The sequence below is a fragment of the Callorhinus ursinus genome, unplaced genomic scaffold (assembly GCF_003265705.2).
Source record: "Callorhinus ursinus isolate GAN/ISIS: 27379988/994484 unplaced genomic scaffold, GSC_fseal_2.0 scaffold43, whole genome shotgun sequence".
In the NCBI taxonomy this organism is placed as follows: Eukaryota; Metazoa; Chordata; class Mammalia; order Carnivora; family Otariidae; genus Callorhinus; species Callorhinus ursinus.
In genome coordinates, this window is record NW_027397105.1 from 9968502 (window position 1) to 9991133 (window position 22632).

Consider the following 22632-nt stretch of genomic DNA (forward strand, 5'->3'; position numbering starts at 1 on the left):
AGAAAGAAAGAAAGAAAGAAAGAAAGAAAGAAAGAAAGAAAGAAAGAAAGAAACAGAAAAAGAGAATCTGAAAAGAGTAAAGTCCATAAATCCTTCAACTACAGAAATGGCCAGTTAAGTTGTATCTCAGCCTTAGTAGGTCTAACTAGCTATGACAGTTTTACCAAACTAGAAGACATAGCACCACATCATCTTAGATTGCAACACATACAGGCAGCTGCAAGTTTTCTTATCCCAAGCGTTCTCAAGAACATCCCACAAATGACTAAGAATTATTTCTTGGAACTTGGTGCTATGAGGAAATAATCTGAAAGACTGACCTAATAACCTTTCTTCTGGTCATTAACATTATTTGTCTATAAGACTTTCATTTTAGATAATTAATTGCCTCATATTTAAAATCTTTGGTTCCTAGTACCATTTTTGTAGATGCTATAGACTATTTGTGTTCCCTCGTACGTTGAAACTGATTCCCCCAATGTGATGGTATTTGGAGATGGGGCCTTTGGGAGGTGATTAGGTCATGAGGGTAGAGCCCTCATGAATGGGATTGGTGCCCTTATAAAAGAGACCCCAAAGAGCTCCTTTGCCCCTTCTGTCATGACAAGACAGCATCTATGAGCCAGGAAGTGGGTCCTCACCAGACACCATATCTGCTGGTGCCTTGATCTTGGACTCTGTAGCCTCCAGAACTATAAGAAATAATTTTCTATTGTTTATAAACCACCCAATTTATGGTATTTTTATTATGTGGAATGGACTATGACAGTAGAGGTAAGGGTGAACAGGCTAAAGTTATTTTGGTTAATCAAGGAAGGTCTACCTTTTTTTCTTTTTTTGCAAAGTTTCTTGAGTGATAGTAAAGTTTATTGAGTGATAGTACAAAACTCCTGTAGAGGGAGGGGACCCAAGAGGGTTGCCCAAGGAAAGTCTACTTTTGAGTTTCTTCATATCCTTGTTCATCTTTCCAATGAGAGGCCTCTAGCTTGTCACAATGGACATATTCTACTGGAGATATGTCATTAAATGTAAAAGTGCTTAGTAAAATTTTGGAAAGCACTTAAAAATATCCAGCATATTACTGAGTTATGCACATGAAACTCCCTTTATAGAATATTGTTCTTCTATAATATTTAAACATATCTTGCGCTGCTCCTGGGGAAAATCTAGGAACCCTAGTCTCAGGAGCTTTTGGTAAAATGACCATCTCATTCATTTTACATATAATATATGAAAAGCTCAGAGAGAGGAAATTATTTGCAAAGGACACAGCTGGTTTTTACCAGAGCTAAAACCTGAACCCACATTTCAAGACTCCTGGAACCAAACTCTTTCCATAATACTATACTTTCCTCATTTTCTTCTTTCTGGTCTTGATTTCCTCCTATCCATCCTTCCTTCCACTGTCAGTGGTAATCTGTCTAAAATGGAAATGTGGACTTTTAGTTATGGTGCTGATGACATTCTCACTTCACTCTCCTCTCAAATTCAACTGTTTGTTTTAACTGTTGTTGAAAGCAACAACAGGAATAAAAGTTACATAGCACCAACTTTGATGAAACAAGAAAACCACTGTATCAGAAAACCACACACCATAAAACATGACCTGCCTAATACTGTGAAATCTGTCTCAAAAAGAGGGGGCGTATAGCAGGCCAGCATATGCTGTGTGTTGGACTTTCAATGGGACTTGAAAATCCCTCAGAATCAAGCCTCACCATCCTTAGAGGCGTCCAGTGATCTCTGATTAGCACCATGAGAACTAGAGAAAATAATGGTCACGGAGAAACAGACTTTGAAGGAGAATCATGTGGATAAATTATTTCTAGTGCTTACATCAAACCTCTTTGCCCTAGAAGAGTACGAAGAGGTGAATAAGAGAATACACAAAAACAAGAAAACAAATAAACAAACAAACAAAACCCAAAAAAAACCCAACCCAGGTGCCTCCATAGTAAAGGAAAGACAAGGTTTGAAGAGTTAGTGTGGACAATAAGATTCAGCAGAAGCTTCAGATGGCCCCAGCTTGATACCTGAATCCTCCTCTGCCTCTCCAAAACTATTCTCCTGTGGGTATTGGCCCTACTCAAACATAGGTAAAAACACCAAAACAACCAATGGGGGATATCCTCTATGCATGGCAACTTTAAAAACAATAGAAAGAAAAAAGGAGAAAAGAATATAAGCAAAAAAGCAGGTGAAAAACCTATATAATTCCAAAATATCTTTCAGGGTCTCAAAGAATTCCCAGCAGCATGATATTAGGGGAAAAAAAAAAAAAAGGAAGAGGGGCTTAAAGAAGAAATGTAAGGGTTTCAAGAAGAGGTTTCTACATAACAGAAATGGAAGTTAGTGTAGCTTGGCAAACAAGCAAGGAAAAAATAAATACACAGCTATTCAAAATAAAGTGAGAGACATGATGGAAATGTTGAAGAGATCTCAAAACTGAAAGGGATATTGGCATATAGATCACAGAGATGATAGTTATGGAAAACAAAGAAGATCCAACATACACAAATTAGTGTTTCTGAAGAAAAAGACAAAGCAAATGGAACAGACTGATAAAATGGAATCCACAGATTGAAAGTCCTACCATATTCTAGGAAAATTTAACTTAGAATAATTAATACCAAAACATAACATGGTGTGGGGCACCTGAGTGGCTCAGTCTGTTAAGCGTCTGACTGTTGGTTTTGGCTCAGGTCATAATCTCAGGGTTTTGGGATTGAGCCCTGCCTCGGGTTCCATGCTCAGCACGGAGTCTGCTTGGGATTCTCTCCTTCTGCCCCTTCCCCCACTCACTTGCGTGCGTGCTCTCCCTCTAAAATGAGTAAATAAAAAATCTTAAGAAATTAAAAAAAAACAGGCGCCTGGGTGGCTCAGTCGGTAAGTGTCCACCTTCGGCTCAGGTCATGATCCCAGGGTCCTGGGATCGAGCCCCGCATCAGGCTCCCTGCTCCGTGGGAAGCCCGCTTCTCCCTCTCCCACTCCCCCTGCTTGTGTTCCCTCCCTCGCTGTGTCTCTCTCTGTCAAATAAATAAAATCTTTAAAAAAAAATTAAAAAAACATAACATGATGAAGTTCTGGAACCATAAGGATAAAGAATATCATTTGGTATTCAGGTAGAAGAAAATGGTCTACAAGGGGAAAAAAAAAATCGGGTTGGTAGTAGACATCTCCAAAGTACTCACTTCCAGAAAACAGTGAAACAGTGTCTACAGAGCAAAAGGAAGTACCACCTGATAATTTTGTAGCCACCCAAGGTGTCCTTTAAGTATAAAGACAACAGATAGGTTGTCTTAAATATACAAACATATAGCATCTATGAACTGCTCTTCTAAAACATATTGGTGGATGAATCCCTGTCAAGTCAGACAAACCATGGTAAAACAGACTGATTGGACTAACACAGGATTAAGATGAAACAACTCCAGGAATAGTGGTTTTTGAAAAGAATGTGTCATAAAACTTGATAAGGTGAAAGTAATAATATAATGGGAATTTGGCGAGAAGAATTTCTGGGGAAAAGTCCAAATATGCTCACTTCCTCCAGGCAGTTAGTAGAAGTAGATACTTTGAAACATAGGTTAAAAAAACACCACCATCACCACCACCACTGATAAAACCTCACAGTATTTCACTATCTTTTCTTCTTAATTTTGGACAGATATTTTTAGGAATTAATCCACTGTGATTGAATTAAATGGAACATTTATCTCAAGTTTACCGCAAGTTAAAGTTTTTCAATTTTACTTCCATTTTATTTCAAGTAACATTCAATTTCATGGCATCCATGGAATTATTTCCATTTTTCTAAAATTATAATATGTATTCATCTATCTTTGTCTGTAAATATGCATAGAAAGAAGGCTAGTACTGAGTATATTGACAATGGCCATTTCCAAGTTAAGAGCATCTGGATGATTTTTACTTTTTATTTTTTACAAGTATGTATTATTAAAAGTTAATTATTAAAAATACATATGTACACAAATCTGACCATCTTATTCCTTTGTTCAATGTCTCTCTTTTAAAAAATATTTAATTTTAATTTTTAAAAAATATTTTATTTATTTGAGAGAGAGAGACAGAGAGAGCATGAACGGGAGGGTAGGGTGGGGGGAGGGACAGAGAGGGAAAAGGAAAAGCAGACTCCCACTGAGCAGGAAGCCCAATGCGGAGCTCAATCCCAGGACCCTGGGATCATGACCTGAGCCAAAGACAGATGCTTAACTGACTGAGCCACCCAGGTGCCCCTAATTTTCATTTTTTTATTTTTTTATTATTTATTATTATTTTTAAATATTTTATTTATTTATTTGACAGAGAGAGACACAGTGAGAGAGAGAGAGGGAACACAGGCAGGGGGAGTGGGAGAGGGAGAAGCGGGCTGCCCCCGGACCAGGGAGTATGATGTGGGGCTCGATCCCAGGACCCTGAGATCATGACGTGAGCCGAAGGCAGATGCTTAACGACTGAGCCACCCAGGAGCCCCTAATTTTCATTTTTTTAAGATTTATTTATTTATCTTAGAGAGCAAGAGAGCACGCAAGCAAGCAGGGGTGGGGTCAGGAGGGGCAGAGGGAGAGGGAAAGAGAATCCCAAGCAGACTCCATGCTGATCATGGAGCCCAACATGGGGTTCGATCCCAGGACTCTGAGATCATGACTCCAGCTGAAACCAAGAGTCGGACGCTCAACCGACTGCACCACCCTGGTGGCCCTTAAAGATTTTATTTTTAAGCAATCTTCATGCCCAAGGTGGGGCTTGAACCCACAACCCTGAGATCAAGAGTCACATGTTCCACCAACTGAGCCAGCCAGGTGCCTCTGTTTATGGTAGTTTTATTCATAATTGCCAAAACTTGGAAGCAACCAAAATGTCCCTCAGTAGGTGGATAGATAAATTGTGGTACATTTAGACAACAGAATATTACTCAGCACTAAAAAGAAATGAAATGAACTATCAAGCCATGAAAAGACAAGAAAGAACCTTAAATGCATATCACTAAGTGAAAGAAGCCAGTGAAAGGCTACATATGGTATGATTCCAACTATATGACATTCTGGAAAAGGCAAAACTATGGAAACAGTAAAAAGATCAGCGGTTGCCAGAGGTTGGGTGGTAAGGATGAAAACGCAGAACACAGAGGATTTTTAGGGCAGTGAAAATAATCTGTATTATAATGATAGGTACATGTCATTGTACATTTGTACAAACATATGGAATGTAAACACCAAAAGTGAACCCTAGGGTAAACTGCGGACTTTGGGTGATTATGACTTGTCAGTGCAGGTTTATCCATTGTAACAAATGTATCACTCTCGTGTGATTATATTGATAATAAAGGAAGCTGTGTATGTGTGGGGTCAGGGGGTGTGTGGGAAATTTTTGTACCTTCTTCTCAGTACTGTTGTGAGCCTAAAACTGCTCTACAAAAATAAAATCTTAAAAAAAAGTTTATTTTAAATATAAAGGCTGAAAAAGATACACTTGGGAATAATAAATTTTAAAATAAATATAATGAAACTTTTGGGTTATAACTAATGTATGCTCATTATGAAAACTATGGAAAAATACAGGAAAGTGTAAACAAAGTATACACTGCTTTTTTTTTTTTTAAAGGTTGTATTTATTTGTCAGAGTGAGAGTGCACACAAGCAGGGGGAGTGGCGGGTAGAAGGAAAAGCAGGCTCCCCTCTGAGCAAGGAGCCTGATGTGGGACTCAATCCCAGGCCCCTGGGATCATGAGCTGAGCCAATGGCAGACGCTTAACTGACTGAGCCACTCAGAAGTCCCCATATACTGCTTTTTAAAACTGGATATTGTATTATGAACATCTTCCTGGGTTACTAACTATGCATTAGAAAATTATGGTTTAATGCTCCGAACCATGGCTATGTAATTGATCATACACTGCTACATTTAGATTGCTACCAATTTTTTAAAAAGATTTTATTTATTTATTTGAGACAGCAAGAGAGCGAGCGAGTGAGGGGTGGGGCAGAGGGAGAAGCCTGATTCTCCCAGGACCTTGAGATCACGGCCTGAGCCAAAGGCAGATGCTTAACCGACGGAGCCACCCAGGCACTCCAGTTGCTACCAATTTATTGCTATTATAAATAGCGTTGTAATAAATATCACAATATAGATTAACCTTGAATCCTATTTTTTTTTTAAAGATTTTATTTATTTGACAGAGAGAGACACAGCGAGAGAGGGAACACAAGCAGGGGGAGTGGGAGAGGGAGAAGCAAGCTTCCTGCAGAGCAGGGAGCCCAATGCGGGGCTCGATCCCAGGACCCTGGGACCATGACCTGAGCTGAAGGCAGACGCTTAATGACTGAGCCACCCAGGTGCCCCTTGAATCCTATTTTTAAAAAAGTTTCTTTGTTTATTTAAGTAATCTCCATACCCAACGTGGGGCTCGAACGCATGACCTCATGCTCCTCCGACTGAGCCAGCTAGGCGCCCCACCTTGAATCCTACTTTTCTTAAAGATTTTATTTATTTCTTTAAGAGAGAGAGAATGAGAATGAGCGAGGCGGGAGGGGCAGAGGGAGAGGGAGAAGCGGACTCCCTGCTGAGCAGGGAGCCCGATGCGGGACTCGATCCCAGGACCCCGGGATCATGACCTAAGCTGAAGGCAGACACTTAACCAACTGAGCCACCCAGGTGCTCCTTGAATCCCATTTTTATGGTATATTTGTAAGCTCTAGACACAAAGGCAGGCTTTGTGAAGGCCGCCCCTCGCTGGTCCCACTTTACTTCTGTTGCATTGCTTCCTCCAGTCACGTTACTTGAAGGCCCAGCCTCCCTTAAGTTCCTAGAATAATCTGCCTTTGAAGCAGGACTGAAACAGCTTTCGGTTTTCACATAATAGCTTCATATCGGCTACGTCTACTTCAGTCTCCATCCCTGGTTTCTTTTCTAGGAAACATTGTTGTCCTTTGCGCCTTCTGGGAGGATGGGAGCCCTGACTTGCTCTTGCCAACTGGGCCTGGAACTGTGCCCTTGAGCCTCAGCCCGGTCACTTCTTTGTGTATCTGGAGAAAAGGACTGCAGGAGGCTTTATTTTAATCTCTTACAGTGAGAGGATGCTTGGTCAGATCTACTTTGGCAGCCAAGCATACGGCCTTTTTTTGCTTTTGGTTTTTTGTAGGGGAAAGGCTCTTACTGGGTCTCAAGAGGAGAGGGGGTTTAATTACCAACATGACCCCAACAGTCCCAGACTTTGCTTTGTGGCTTCTCTTTCACTGTGTGATTTGTATGGATTTATTGGAAAACACAAAGACTTCCAGGAACTGCTAGCAAGCCAGACTCATTTATGTTTCCTAGTAGGTACTGTATTCTATTTCCCTGCTCAGCTGAAATTAGTCTGTAAAAAGTCTTGGGCTTGTTAATGCCAAACTGATGTGAAGACAAGCACTGGGAGAAATGAGATTTTTATTGTGCTGCAATCTTAGGACAAATGGAGACAAATCTACAGGATGGCAAAAAAAAAAGAGCTGTAGAAAAACCCTTCCAAACCAAAGTACTCATTTAGAACTTTCTAGAAAGTTAAAAATAACTATGCAAGTCAGGGATCCAGACTGTTTTATTTAATTAAAGGAAGTGAAAACAATTTCCGTTAAGTCTCAGAGTACCCATTGCTGGGTTAATGAAGAGAAAGTGAGGAGGGGGGTCAGGATGTCCAGGCGTCACTCAGGTTCTTTGAGAGCCCGCATTTACATGCTGGCTACAGGAAGAGAGCTTATGGTATGAGTGGAGTCATTCATTTATTTGACAAACGTGTATTGAGCAACTACTATGTATTGAGGGGTTTTTTTTCTTTTAAAGATTTATTTATTTATTTGACAGAGAGAGAGAGAGATAGTGAGGGCAGGAACACAAGCAAGGGGAGTAGGAGAGGGAGAAGAAGGCATCCCACTGAGCAGGGAGCCCAATGTGGGGCTCGATCCCAGGACCCCGGGATCATGACCTGAGCCAAAGGCAGACGCTCAACAACTGAGACACCCAGGTGCCCCTGTATTGAGGGGTTTGATAGAGGTTGGGGATACAGGAATACAAGAACAGAGGGGCTTATGGTATAGAGTAAAAAATTAGGGTGTATGCTAGGATATAACAGGACAATGAGACTGTAACAAAAGTGCCCACGAAAATCTACGCAAATCAGGAATGGTGCTACAGAGTCTAAAATAACCCTTGAGCTAAGGTTTGAAGGCAAAATAGGAGTTTGCTAGAGGGACCAGGCAAGGGGTTAGGGAATAAGCCTGCTAGAGGGAGGGGCTAGCACACGCAAAAGTGTGGATGCACAAGAAGGGACGGTACATTTGAGGCCCTGCCTAAATATGGCACTGGACATAGATAGGGGTACTGGGGCAGTCCTACCTACTTTTGTCATGGGAATAGATGTGATGTGGGTATGAGCAGGTGGTGGCTGATAAGGCTGAGCGGGGAGATCAGGATCAGACCATGGAAAGCTTTGAGACCTTGCAAGTCTTGCTGAACAAGAGGTCCTTGGGCCCCAAAGCACTTTGATAGGCATGGGTTATAATTGGGGGGATCTGCTTTGCTTTATTCCATCACGATCAGGCCTACCTTGAATCCCCACCCTTTCAGGTCAGAGCACTTTGGAGCCACGTAGCTGACCTTCTTCCCAGTCACCCTCCAGAATGAGGACCATGAGAACTCCACAGTGTTTATAAAAAGGCTTAAAAGCATCATTATATTTTCAAGGAACTCTAATCTATGCTTTTAATTTATCAAATCAAATCTTATCACAACGTACACAGAATTATTTCTAATTTAGCATTCACTTGTATGGATGGAAGCTGAGTAGAGAGGGAACAATATTTTATTGGATACGTGGGGTAGTCTTTTTAAAAATATATATATATAATTTAGAAATATAGGCTTTCTAAAAAAAATCAAACTGTACAGAATTCTGTGGAATTAAAAAGTGAAATTATCCCTCTTCCCTGCCCCAATTAAGTAGCAGCTATTATTAACAAGTCTGGTATGTATCTTTTTTTTTATTTTAAAGATTTATTCATTTATTTTAGAGAGAGAGAGAGCATGAGAGGCAGGGGCAGAGGGAGAGGGAGAGAGAATCTCAAGCGGACTTCATGCTGAGAATGGAGCCAGAAAGGCATGGATCTCGGGACCCTGAGATCATGACCTGAGCAGAAACCAAGAGTTGGAGGCTTAAGCCACTTTGCCACCCAGGCGCCCCTGGTATGCATATTTTTAGAAATTATCTATGCATACAGAAATGTGTGTGTGTGTTTAGAGAGAGACAGACAGTCAGCACGAGCAATGGGAGAGGGGCAGAGGGAAAGGGAGAGAGAGAATTCTAAGCAGGTTCCACACCCAGTGTGGACCCCGACCCAGGGCTCAGTCCCACAACCCTGTGATCATGACCTGAGCCGAAATCAAGAGTTGGTCGTTTAACTGCCTGGGCCACCCAGGTGCCCCTGCATATGTTTCTTGTTGTTTTGAAATATAAACAAAATAATTCTATGGACTCTTCCAACATATTAAGAAGCACAAAAGCAACAAAAGACTAAATCTGTAGGTTGCATTTTCCAATTACATACAATTCCCCAGTACCCCAGAGAGGGTCTCTAATCTCCACTGTGGGCCTGAACTTCAGCATATGCACAGTGAGACAGCTTTGCGCAAAAGCAGCAATGATCAATGTCATGCCAACATCTGCTAGTTAGCTCCGAAACCTTGAACTGTTCTTCTCTTTCTTCCAACATCTTGCAAGGTGTGTTGCCCATTCCAGGCATTTAATATGTATCTGTTAACAATATACAATTTAATATCATATGACTCAATAAGTTAGCAGAATACCTATGGAGGTATTAAGAACTGGGTAAAGTCGCCAAAAGTATCCATTTAGTTGTCTAATGACTGAGATTATGCCTTCTTTTCTTGACAACTGAATATTTTTGCCTCTGTAGGTGATTAGGTGAGTGGTTCACTGGGGTGAGCTCCTCTGGCCAAATGTTTCCCTGAAATCAAGCAAGGAGGCTCAGAACAAGGGAAGAAAGAACTGACCACACACAATGCCAATCAAATGTACTCTCCAAAACACACTGGTTACAAACAGGTGACCTACTTTCCTGCAGAAAGGCAGGAATCAATTCTGTCTTCCTTGCTGGTTTTGGGTTCTATCACTGCCATTTATTAAATGTGTTGACTTCGGAGAATTCTCTTAATCTCTCTTAGCTTCAGTTTCTTTGTGTGAAACAAATAAAGGATAATAAAACCCATCCTGTACAGTTAGTCAAAGCCTCAAATGAGATGGCCTTTGTGAAAGTATGTGTCAGGCATGGGGCAGATATAATATTGGGTGGTTGAGACAGAGGCTCTGGACACAGACTGCCTCAGTTCAAATACCAGCTCTAGCACTCACTAGCTGGAGGACCTCAGGCAAATTATTCAACCTCTCACCAAACCACGGCTTCTTATCCACAGCATAGGAAAAATAATTGGATTATTTTGAGGAGTAAGTGAGATCATGTACTTAGCAGGTCTCCCACTGAGCAGGGAGCCTGATGCAGGGTTTGATCCCAGGACCTTGGGATCATGACCTGAGCCGAAGGCAGACGCTTGACGACTGAGCCACCCAGGTGCCCCCATATTATTACTAATCTTAAGAGTGAGAAAAGAAATCGCAACATATACCAACGGAGTAAAAGGGAAGTATGTCATCTTTGAAAAACAAACAAGGGATTTCTTTCACAGATTTACTCAAACCCACGTATCTTTCAAGGTTTACGGAGGAGGAAGCTTACCAACAGAGAGTAAGTAACTTCTGTAGGTGACAGTTAATAACCTGATAAAGCTGGGGCAGCTGGGCTAGTCTGGCTCTAGATCAGTGTCCTTGAAAGCATTACAGAACCTATTGGCATAGATAGAGAAAAAATTCCCCCATGACGACCCCAGTAGTTTATCATGAGCCAAATAAAATAGAGAATAAATTGAAACTTTTTTCTTTTTTTTAAGTTGACTCATTTTTTTAGTTATCTTTACACCCAATGTGGGGCTGGAACTCCTAACTCTGAGATCAAGGGTTGCATGCTCTTCTGACTGAGCCAGCTAGGCACCCCTGAAATTTTTTTATCTCTTTGTAGGGCACTGAAACAACAGGAGCCCCCAAATCTACCACAATGAAGGTGAGTTCCCAACAAAAAAGCCTAACACAATGAAGAATATATATTTTTTAAGATTTTTATTTATTTTAGAGGGAGAGAGAGAAAGAGCATGAGCAGGGGGAAGGGCAGAAGGGGAGGAGAGAGAAGAGACCCTCAAGCGGACTCTGTGCTGAGCGTGAAGCCCTACGTGGGGCTCTGATCTCACCACCCTGAGATCAAAACCTAAGGCAGAACCAAGAGTATCTTTCATAACCGGCAGCCAACACAGTTAATGGTAAAAATAGATGTGTTCTCAATCAAATCATTAATGCAGATCAAATTACCTGCTCTTACTACAATTGTTTAACACAATTTAAGAAATTCCACCCAAACTAATAAGAAGTGGTACATAAATAAGAGACATTAATGGAAAAATGGAAGACTATATTAGTATTATTTGCAGATGATTTACCCATAACACTAAGAGAATCAAGTGAAATGTTGTTAGGTTCTTTAAAGAAGTTTCATAAGTGTATGGATATAAAAGAAATATACAGGGTGCCTGGGTGGCTCAGTTGGTTAAGCGACTGCCTTTGGCTCAGGTCATGATCCTGGAGTCCCGGGATCGAGTCCCGCATCGGGCTCCCTGCTCGGCGGGGAGTCTGCTTCTCCCTCTGACCCTCCCCCCTCTCATGCTCTCTCTATCTCATTCTCTCTCTTAAATAAATAAAATATTTATTTATTTTTTGTTTTATTTTTAAAGATTTTATTTTAAATAAATAAAATATTTAAAAAAATAAAAAAATAAAAGAAATAATACATGAAAATAAGTAAATCCTCTCCGCATCAGCAGTGAGGTTTTAAAAAATATATCAGAAAAAGTCTTATTCATAATAATAACAAAAAAATAAGATGAGCCACAATAACTTTAGTAAGAATGTTTTGGTACTCAGATAAAAGAAACTACAGGAAGTCTTGTCCTTTGTCTCAGTAATTCATCATCTAGGATCTACCTAAGGAAAGGGTCAGAACTTCAAAGATTTATTATCAAATTTTAAAATACTTTAATATCGGGAACACTTAAATATTCAATAGTAGGAGAATGTTAATCAGATTATAACACATCCTTGTGATCAAATCTTTAAGACCATTCTAAGGACTATTTAATGACTTGGGGAAATGCTAAAAATATTCTCTCATGAAAAAAAGGAGAATACAGAATTTTTTATAGCATCTGATGCTAATTTTGCTTAATATTGGGGTTCTTCTCTGAGTAGGGAGTTCTCATTTGCTTCACAATTTTCTGAGCTATCCCTATGCCCACTCCTTAGGTTACATGACACCAAATGCGTAATTCTCTTCCTCGTCATTTGTGGTTTTCTCTTCTTGCCTTGCCTGATCTCCATACTCTCTTATTGCCTCATTGATCCAAGGCAACTGCATCTACTCAAATGGTTTTAATTTTTCTATGTGCTAAGGATGTCTAATCTGTTCTTTCCCGTAACCCAATTCTTGCCTGCAAACTATGCCAGCTAATCTTTATCCACTTAGATCTCTATGCCTGTAATTTCCGTTATCCCAGATTTCTTCTGTTCTTGAAATCCTGCCATTTAAACCTCTTCAGTAAGACTCGAATTCATCCCCTCATCTCCATCTCAACTGCTGCCTTCTAAGTTGAGATATTCTCCTTTTGCCAGGACAAATGCACGAGACTGATTGGCCTGTGTCCTAAACTCTTCAATCCATTCTATCATCAGAATCATCAGAGTGATCATTCTAAAACTTTATTTATTTATTTATGGCACAAGTGGTAGGGGGTAGAGGGGCAGAGGGAGAGTGAATCCTAAGCAGGCTCCACGCCCAGCGCAGAGCCCAACGTAGGGCTCCATCTCACAACCCTGAGATCACGACCTGAACTGAAATCAAGAGTCCCTCAGTCAACCGACTGAGCCACCCAGGTGCCCCTAAAGTGATAATTCTAAAGCAAACAACTGATCATCTGTCTCCACTATTGTTTCTGTTTCTGTTGTGATGTCATGAAGGTTCAAACAGTTAAGAGATGCATGTCTGCCAGTGCTAATTTATTTACTGCTCATCTAAACTCCACTCCCCCCTACCCCACCGCCTTTTCTACTGTGGGAGGAAGCAGCTAATTAAAGCAGGTGCTGAAATGAAAAAGGAAACCCAGGGAGAGTGACTCAGCTCATGGACAATGCATGGAGACAATCTAAGCCTAACAATCCATTGGATTTTTCTCAACAAAGTGGTCTTAATCAACTTAGAGCCATTTATAGTTTCTTCTCTTCCTCAGGCTCCACTGTGGATCTTCTAGAGGTGCTAGTAGTTTTCCAGGTACTACCCACAGAACCTGCTCTGTCTTTTTAGCCTGTTTTCCTTTGTTTACATCTGCTTAATCTATCTTTTGTTCCTTGGTTTCGATTGGACACTTGAAATACATCTCCTTGCTCTGCATCCTAAGCAGTCCTATAGCTAGGCCCCAGCCCAGGCCAGTCCCCTAGACCTTCACTAACCTAACCCAACAAAAACACAAGGCTAGGTGGGTTGTAAAGCATACAGGCTTCGTAAGACAGTGAGGCAGGGGCGCCTGGGTGGCTCAGATGGTTGGGCGTCTGCCTTCGGCTTGGGTCATGTTCCTGGGGTCCTGGGATCGAGTCCCGCATCGGGCTCCCTGCTCTTTGGGGGCCTGCTTCTCCCTCTGCCTCTCATGAATGGATAAATAGAATCTTAAAAAAAAAAAAAAGACAGTAAGGCAAAATGAGCATTTTTTCCTATCTATAGCCATTCCCAGAATTCTTCTGAAATAAAGCACTCTTAAATAAATAAATAAAGCAAGCTGTTATCTAATAGCTACTACCATGGCTGGGATGTTGGTAGAGGTGGTGGTGGTGGTGGTGATGATCCATGCAGGGCAGGAGACCTAAGAAAGTCTGTTGGGGACTCCTGGTTTTTCTCCATAATATAAAGAATACAGAGATGTGAAGGAAAATACCCCTGTTCTTGGCAGGACACAGTTGTGTCTGCAGGTGACACCTGCAACTGCTAATGCAGTCATCTTGTAACCGTGAGGGGAGATATGCTGACATGATGAAAACAGTTGCACAGAGATATGGAAAGGACTTGGGTTTTTGATGATGTTGTCCAGCCAACCTGGTGCCATCTTGCTTTCGGATGGCTTCATATGCGGGAGGACACATTTACTGTTGAAGCCGCCTAAATGGATCCTAGCAGATTCAGACTCATTTGTAACTCATTAGATTCACCAGGCCTGCCTGTACTAGTAACTTCCTTCACCTAATAGTGTAGATGTTTTTTTTTTTTTTAAAGATTTTATTTATTTATTTGACAGAGAGAGAGAGACAGTGAGAGCAGGAACACAAGCAGGGGGAGTGGGAGAGGGAGAAGCAGGCTTCCCGCCCAGCAGGGAGCCCGACGCAGGACTTGATTCCAGGACCCCGGGATCATGACCTGAACCGAAGGCAGACGCTTAATGACTGAACCACCCAGGTGCCCCTAATAGTGTACTTGTTCTAATCTTGTAAGGGTAAACAACAAAATCCGACTGGGACTTTGTTGAAATAATGTAGAAAGTAGGAATAAACAAATGGTGGGTGAAGGCAGCTTCTACTGCACTTCTTTCTTGTCCTTAACTGTGTATCTAGAATCTACATAACAGAAACCACATGCCAGATAAGCGAGGTGCATCTTTCTTATAGATTTCCCTTGTTGTGTCCCAGAATTAAGGTCAACTGTTAAGTTACCAGTTCATCTTAGAAATTGGTTAGTGTTTACCTACTTAAAGGTAAACTATCCAAATGGGACTTATTTCCTGGACAAACAGGATCTGAAAATTATGATATAACTAGATACGGGTTATAGTAAAGATATAACTTATAACTTCTTCTCTAGTACTCCTGGCCTGTAAAAATAGCAGAGCAAATTTTGTTTTGTAGGAATGAGTTGAAAACATCAGCAAAATTACTACTTTAGCCTTTTATGTATTTTGAGGGTGATTGTTTTATTTCTTCTTTGCCTATACTTCAAGGAACTTGTGTCTTCATCATGTTATAAGTTGTATTATCCCCTTCTTGCACATTACCCAATAACAGAAAAGGAAAACCTTAAAAAAAAGGAAGCAAGCACAGTTTAATTTATAATAAATCCCAAAAGCAACGTTGCTGGTAAGGAACAGATATTTAAGCCCAAAAGATAGTAATACAAACTCCAGTTGCTGTTATGTAGACCTCTGATTTTTTTTTTTTTTTAAGATTTTATTTATTTATTTGACAGAGAGAGACATAGCGAGAGAGGGAACACAAGCAGGGGGAGTTGGAGAGGGAGAAGCAGGCTTCCTTGCGGAGCAGGGAGCCCGATGTGAGGATCGATCCCAGGACCCTGGGATCATGACCTGAGCTGAAGGCAGACACCCAATGACTGAGCCACCCAGGCGCCCCGTGATTTTTTTTTTTAAGCTTTTATTTATTTATTTTACACAGAGAGAGAGAGCACAAGCAGGGGGATTAGGAGAGGGAGAAGCAGGCTCCCTGCTGAGTAGGGATTCCTATGCGGGCTCGATCCCAGAACACTGGGATCATGACCTGAGCCAAAGGCAGATGCTTAACCCACTGAGCCACCCAGGTGCCCCTGAGTTTTCTTTCCTTTTTTTTTAGTTGAAGAGGCAGGTCAGTAACAATACATTAACATATATTTATATATGCCAGAAAATAATCAGAGAAAAGGTATGTGGTATGGTACTCAGAATTTTTTCTATTACAAAAATTTACAAACAAACAAAAAAGTTAAAAGAACAGTATAATCAACACTCATGTGTCTTTCACCAAGGTTCAAATTGTTAATATTTTACTATTTGGGCTTAATCTATATAGGTATGCATTTTTTTTTCTGAATCATTCTAAAGTAAATTGCAGACATCATGATCAGTCATATTATATTTAGCATTGGTTTTCAATATCTGCTTTTTTTTTTAAAGATTTTATTTATTTGAGAGAGAGAATGAGAGAGAGAGCACATGAGACGGGGTAGGGTCAGAGGGAGAAGCAGACTCCCCGCTGAACAGGGAGCCTGATGCGGGACTCGATCCTGGGACTCCAGGATCATGACCTGAGCCGAAGGCAGTCGCTTAACCAACTGAGCCACCCAGGCGCCCCCAGTATCTGCTTTTCAAGTATTTTTTTCATTCATGTTTTATAAAATCCTTAAACAAGATTTAAAAAGGGAATAATTATGTTCATGTTGTTAGAAAGCAAGACTTACAATGTAAGAGAAAAGAGATTTGATGTAAAAGTCAAACGTATTAAACAAAACCCTTGAAATATTAACTCTACATTGTAAGCATTAGTATTCTTGATCTTTTTCCTTAAAAAAATATATATTTACTAGCTCTGAAGGTCAAGTAACAATAGGAAATAATAACACTGTAGCAATAAACACTCCTAGTAACTCTGGTTATGGTCCCTAAACACCACAACCCTACCAAGAGAAACCAAAGCTCCTTAGAGGGACGGTTGATGCCAGGACTGGGGCAAGAAAGCATACAAGAAGGCACTGGGAAATCTCGTTGTCCTTGACAGCAAGCAAATCTTACACAACTAAAGAGACCATGCCAAAAGGACATAGGAGCTAACATTAAGAGGCTCAATAGCCAAAGACAAGACAACTGGAGAATCAAAGAATATGACCGAAACGGAAACCCTGAATACATAAAAACACATAGATACCCGATGAAATAAAAAAGTGCCCTCCCCATCCAAGCCACAAACAATGGATTACTGCTGGAGGTATGTAGGGCATCGACTCCTTATTCTGAAAATGGCAATTAAAGGATTAAGCATTTAGGGGTGCCTGGGTGGCTCAGTCAGTTAAGCATCTGCCTTGGGCTCCGGTAACGACCCCGGGGGCCTGGGATCGAGCCCTAAGTCAGCCTCCCTGCTCAGCGGGGAGTCTGCTTCTCCCTCTGCCCCTCCCCCAGTGCATGCTCCCTCTCCTCCTCTCTCAAATAAATAAATAAAATCTTAAAAAAAGAAAGAATTAAGCATTTATCCGGTCTATTCAGATCAAATTATATACTAGGGTAACTAAATAGCCCCAGTTGATTAAATTTTGCTTTGCAGAAGAATTACAGTTAATACATTTAGAATGCAGGAGACATTTAGAAACTCAGCATTTGGCTATTTCTAGTTAAAACCAATGATTCAGGCAATCATGAAAGCATTACATGAAAGGTGGGTGTGGGTCTTTAAAATGAAAGGAGCAGCCGTTGCCGTGTGAATTCACTATCAATGGTAGAATCATTAGAAGCAAGACAATCGGATAGCATGTGGTCCCCTGAAATGATTCAATATGAAGTACACAGTACGGTTTATACCGGTATTCTCACCCCTGAAAGTTACAGCTAAGTTCTAGCTTGCAAGAAATATGAATGATAGAAGAAAAACAATACCATGAGGAGGCAGGCAAGACAAATCCAGAATGCATGACATTCTATAGGACAACTAAGTTTTTTCAACAAAGACAACGTGGGGGAGGGAGGGAGGAACAATGAAGTGCAGGATGTGAACCAACTATAGGGTGTGGACTCGTTTAGGCCCTGACTTGAACAAACCAACTGTAAAAACAGTTTTGAGCTACTTGGAGAAATGTCAGTATGGACTGAGTGTTGGAGGACACCAACATTAATTAATTACTAATTAAGTATTAACTTTGTTGGATGTGATGATAATGGCATTGTGACCATAGGAAAGAATGTCTATCTTCTTAAGAGATGTCTGTCTTCTTAAGAGATGTCTATTTAACCATGCAGGGGTGAAACAACCTGATGGCTAGATTTTCTTTAGAAGAGCTTCGCACACACAAAATATGGGAAGTGGGGATAGATGAAGCAAATATAAAAAAGGCTTGATAATTACTGGGCTTCGGTAACAGGCATCTGGGGGTTCATGACACAGTTCTTTATACTTTTGTGTATTTTTTGAAAATTTTCTAACAGTGTTTTTAAAGATTAAAAGAGAAGTAGCTATCTTCGGAGACAGAATCTGAACAGAAGTTGAAAACATTTACTTGCATTACACTGTCATTTAAAAACAAATGTGGCACTATTTTAAGTAGACTTCTCAAATAAAATGGTCTTTACCCACCCACATTAGTTTTTGGTGTCTTTTGAGTGTACCACTGCGTATTTATTGCCAAAGAATTTCTACATTTTTGAAGGAAAAATTACCTGTTGTCAATAATCATTATACTGGAGGATGGAATCCCCAAAACATCACAGCTCTGCAAAAGTTCTTTCTTACGCACCTCCCCTTGATTGTAGTAATTTCCTGAAGATAACAAATACACAGTGGTAGATTTCTTTAATAGTGGAAATCTATCAGTTTACTCATTCTTTTTTTTAAAGATTTTATTTATTTATTTATTTATTTATCTATTTATTTATTTGACAGAGAGAGACACAGTGAGAGAGGGAGCACAAGCAGGGGTAAGTGGGAGAGGGAGAAGCAGGCTCCCCGCCGAGCAGGGAGCCCGATGTGGGGCTCAATCCCAGCACCTTGGGATTACCACCTGAGCCGAAGGCAGTCCCTTAATGGACTGAGCCACCCAGGTGCCCCCAGTTTACTCATTCTTTTTTTTTTTTTAAGATTTTATTTATTTATTTGACAGAGAGAGAGACAGCACAAGTAGGCAGAACAGCAGGGAGAGGGAGAGGAAGAAGCATGCTCTCCGCTGAGCAGGGAGCCTGATGTGGGGCTCAATCCCAGGACCCCGGGATCATGAACTGAGCGGAAGGCAGCCGCTTAACCGACTGAGCCACCCAGGTGCCCCCAGTTTACTCATTCTTATCTCATCTTGTTCCCTAAGGGACTTAAGCCACCTGAAAAATTTGTGGTTATGATGAAAGGCTGAAGGAGATACTACTCACTCCTATGAGATGACTGACAGCAGCCCAGTCTTTAGAATCATCACCATTTAAGCCTTCCCATTTCTGTATCTGTCTGTCCCTCTGTCTGTCTGTCTGCATTTCCGTAGCATGCTACAGGCAGTATTGCATATTGCCAAGCCCACTGGCTTTGGAGGTAAGCAGATTTAAGATTGCCTCTTCTATAACTGCCCAGACAGAATAAGTCAGGTACCTGGGCACGCTATTAATTTGGGCTCTTTTAATTGATAGTCCTCAAAAATCTGTTGAACGTTTATTTAAAGAGGCTCTTACTCCTGCGTATTACAGGAAATTGTGTCCCTGGGGGATCTTGACCACATCGGTACCCCTGATAGCTTATATATCCTTTCTTTTCCCAACACGTATATTGTTTCCTAAGAACGGTTCTGCTAAGTACTGCTTCTCTGTATCCTACAAATAATATACGGTGAAGATTTAGTACCACTTAAACTGCACTTATGAGCAATTGTCTAGCTAATGCACCCCTTAATTCAACTCTCCAGCAGATAATTGCATGTGTAATGTGTGCTAGTTACTTAACTTTCCCGAGCCCCAGGTCTTCCACCGGTAAAGTGAACATGATGACCATCTCCTATAGCTTTCCTGAGGATTACATGAGGCAATACATATCTACCCAGTTCAGTACGCAGTGTTTTCTCTTTCCTCGACTTCTTTAGCTTTACCTTCCCCCTCCTCTGCTTCATTTCTTCCTGAATTACAATCCATTTTCATTGTCTTCACCAAATGGCAACCCCTCTGGGAAGTCTCCCATTTCTCCCGGCAAGGAATCATTTCCAGTATTCTGCTCAGATGTATGAACGTTTCTCCATGATCAGATTATGAATTCCTAAATGTCATTGACCTTAAAAGTCACAGTCTCCTTCAACTTTGTATCATGCTGGTGTCCAGCACACTTCACGTACTCATGAAGCACTGAACCAAGAGCAGCTTCCTTTACTGGCCAGATAACCTAGAGAAAAACAGTTCTGCAAGACCTTTCAACTTTGGCAGGAGTTACTCTAGTGCTAGTTGTGAACTGTTTGAACCCAGAAAGGAGATAAGTCATTACATTGTATCCAACAAAGGAACTAACCCTAAAAAGACTCCAGATAATAGCTTAGTTTCGTATTGTTCTCATCACAATATTTTAGGTCCTTTTTTTTTTTTTTTTAAGTTAGATGGAAGCTATAGTCAGTTTTATAATGGTCATTATATTTTGGGTTCCTCTCAAATCCATACACATACCCTCTCTTATTTTATCTCAAGGTTATTTGTTCTTTGGTGAAAAAGAGTCTAATGGACACTTCCTAAGTCCAGAGGCTGTGCACATCAGACTCTGATTATGATTCTGAGGAACTGCTTAGAATGGAGGCTAATGAGTTTATGGAGCTGGTTTTATGACTTTGTGTTTGAATTAAGGAACTTAAAATAGGTTAGGGAGTTGAAGTCAGAGATCATTTTAAAAATTTTCCCTAAGCTTGGTGAACATGTAAGAACTTGAACAGAATGTGTCTGAGATCCTTCAGCAGCCCTTAATGACACTCTAGAACTGTGTCCAACTAGGGTAGGTGTACTCTGGGATGCACAAGATTATCTGTTGGGGTGAGAAAAAGCTTTAGAGCTTTTCCTCTTAATTTGTATACCTTGTCCTTTATATATCAACGTTTGTTAATGTTTTATAATGTTCACACTAGTTCAATGGGCCATATACTTAATACAATTATAAATAAGTATATATATATATACACACACACACATATATACACATATAATGGGAGTATATGCTCAGAAGTTTTTACCAAGGGGCGCCTGGGTGGCTCAGCCGTTAGGCGTCTGCCTTCGGCTCAGGTCATGATCCCAGGGTCCTGGGATCGAGCCCTGCATCGGGCTCCCTGCTCAGCGGGGAAGCCTGCTTTTCCCTCTCCCACTCCCCCTGCTTGTGTTCCCTCTCTCATTGTGTCTCCATCTGTCAAATAAATAAATAAAATCTTAAAAAAAAAGTTTTTACCAATAGGAGGGGTGCCTGAGTGGCTCAGTCTTGACTCTTGATTTCGGCTCAGGTTGTGATCTCAGGGTTGTGACATCAAGCCCTGCCACAGGCTTCATGCTGGGTGTGAAGCATGCTTTTGGGATTCTCTCTCTACCCTCTCCCTCTGCCCCAACCCCCTTAAAAAAAAAACAAAAAACAAAAAACAAAACAGGGACCAGTGAAGTGGCCCAGAGATTAGTGACAGCAGGAGGTAACTACCAACCCTAGGATGGACAGATAAAAGGAGTAGGCAGTGTTACTAGAACCCAAAGGCTTCGGTTCCCCAAAGGAAGCTGAAACCAAAAAGAACTAGACTCTCTTCCATTAGTATGAACCCAGGTGGAGAAATCATGATTTAAAAATGAAACTAGAATTAAAAATTGGTCAAATGATGGGGCACCTGGGTGGCTCAGTCAGTTAAGTGGCTGCCTTTGGCTAAGGTCATGATCCCAGGATCCTGGGATCGAGCCCCGCATCGGGCTCTCTGCTCAGCAGGGAGCCTGCTTCTCCCTCTCCCTCTGCCTGCTCTGCCTACTTGTGCTCTCTCTCTCAAATAAATAAATAAATAAATAAAATCTTTAAAAAATTGGTCAAATTACTTGAACAGATATTTCACCAAAGACAGATGGGTAATAAGCACAGGAAAAGATGCTCAATATCATTAGTCATTAGGGAAATCAAGGCAAAACCACAATGAGGTATCATTTTACACCCACTAGGATGGCTATAGCAAAAACAAAAACAAAAAAAAACAGGGGCACCTGCCTGGCTCAGTCGGTGGAGCGTGCAACTCTTGATCTCGGGGTTGTGAGTTCAAGCCCCAAGCCGCGTGTAGAGATTACTTAAAAATAAAATCTAGGGGCGCCTGGGCGGCTCAGTTGGTTGGGTGACTGCCTTCGGCTCAGGTCATGATCCCAGGGTCCTGGGATCGAGCCCCGCATCGGGCTCCCTGCTCGGCGGGAAGCCTGCTTCTCCCTCTCCCACTCCCCCTGCTTGTGTTCCTTCTCTCGCTGTCTCTGTCAATTAAATAAATGAAATCTTTAAAAAAATAAATAAAATCTAAAAACGAAACAAAAAGTCATCACCATGACATGGGCTGTAATGATATAAAAAAAAAATCACACAAAAAATTACAAGTGTATGAGGATGGGGAAATTGGAACCCTTGTGCATTGTTGGTGGGAACATAAAATGGTAAAGCTGCTGTGGAAAACAGTTTGGTTTGAGATTCCTCAAAAATTTGAACATAGAATTAACATATAACTCAGCAATTCTACTCCTATGTATATACTCAAAAACAAACTGAAAACAAGGACTCAAACAGATACTTGTATACCTGCGTTCTTAGCAGCATTATTCACAATAGCCAAAAAAAGGAAACAACCCAGGTGTCCAGATAAGCAAAATGTCATATATATATATATATATATATATAGAGGTATTAGTCAGTCTTAAAAAGGAATGAAATTTTGATATATACTACAACAC

General features: G+C 40.9%; 1 protein-coding gene across 9 annotated transcripts in view; it reads right to left on the reverse strand.

Annotated features, from left to right (window-relative positions):
• The window catches only part of PIGL (phosphatidylinositol glycan anchor biosynthesis class L), a 123553-nt gene that overhangs the window by 91155 nt on the left and 9766 nt on the right, over positions 1-22632 (reverse strand). For all 9 annotated transcript variants that reach the window (XM_073881780.1, XM_073881779.1, XM_073881785.1 and 6 more), the window contains exon 2: positions 18400-18499. In XM_073881780.1, the coding sequence (XP_073737881.1) occupies positions 18400-18499 (100 nt within the window). The remainder of the gene's footprint in view (positions 1-18399; positions 18500-22632) is intronic.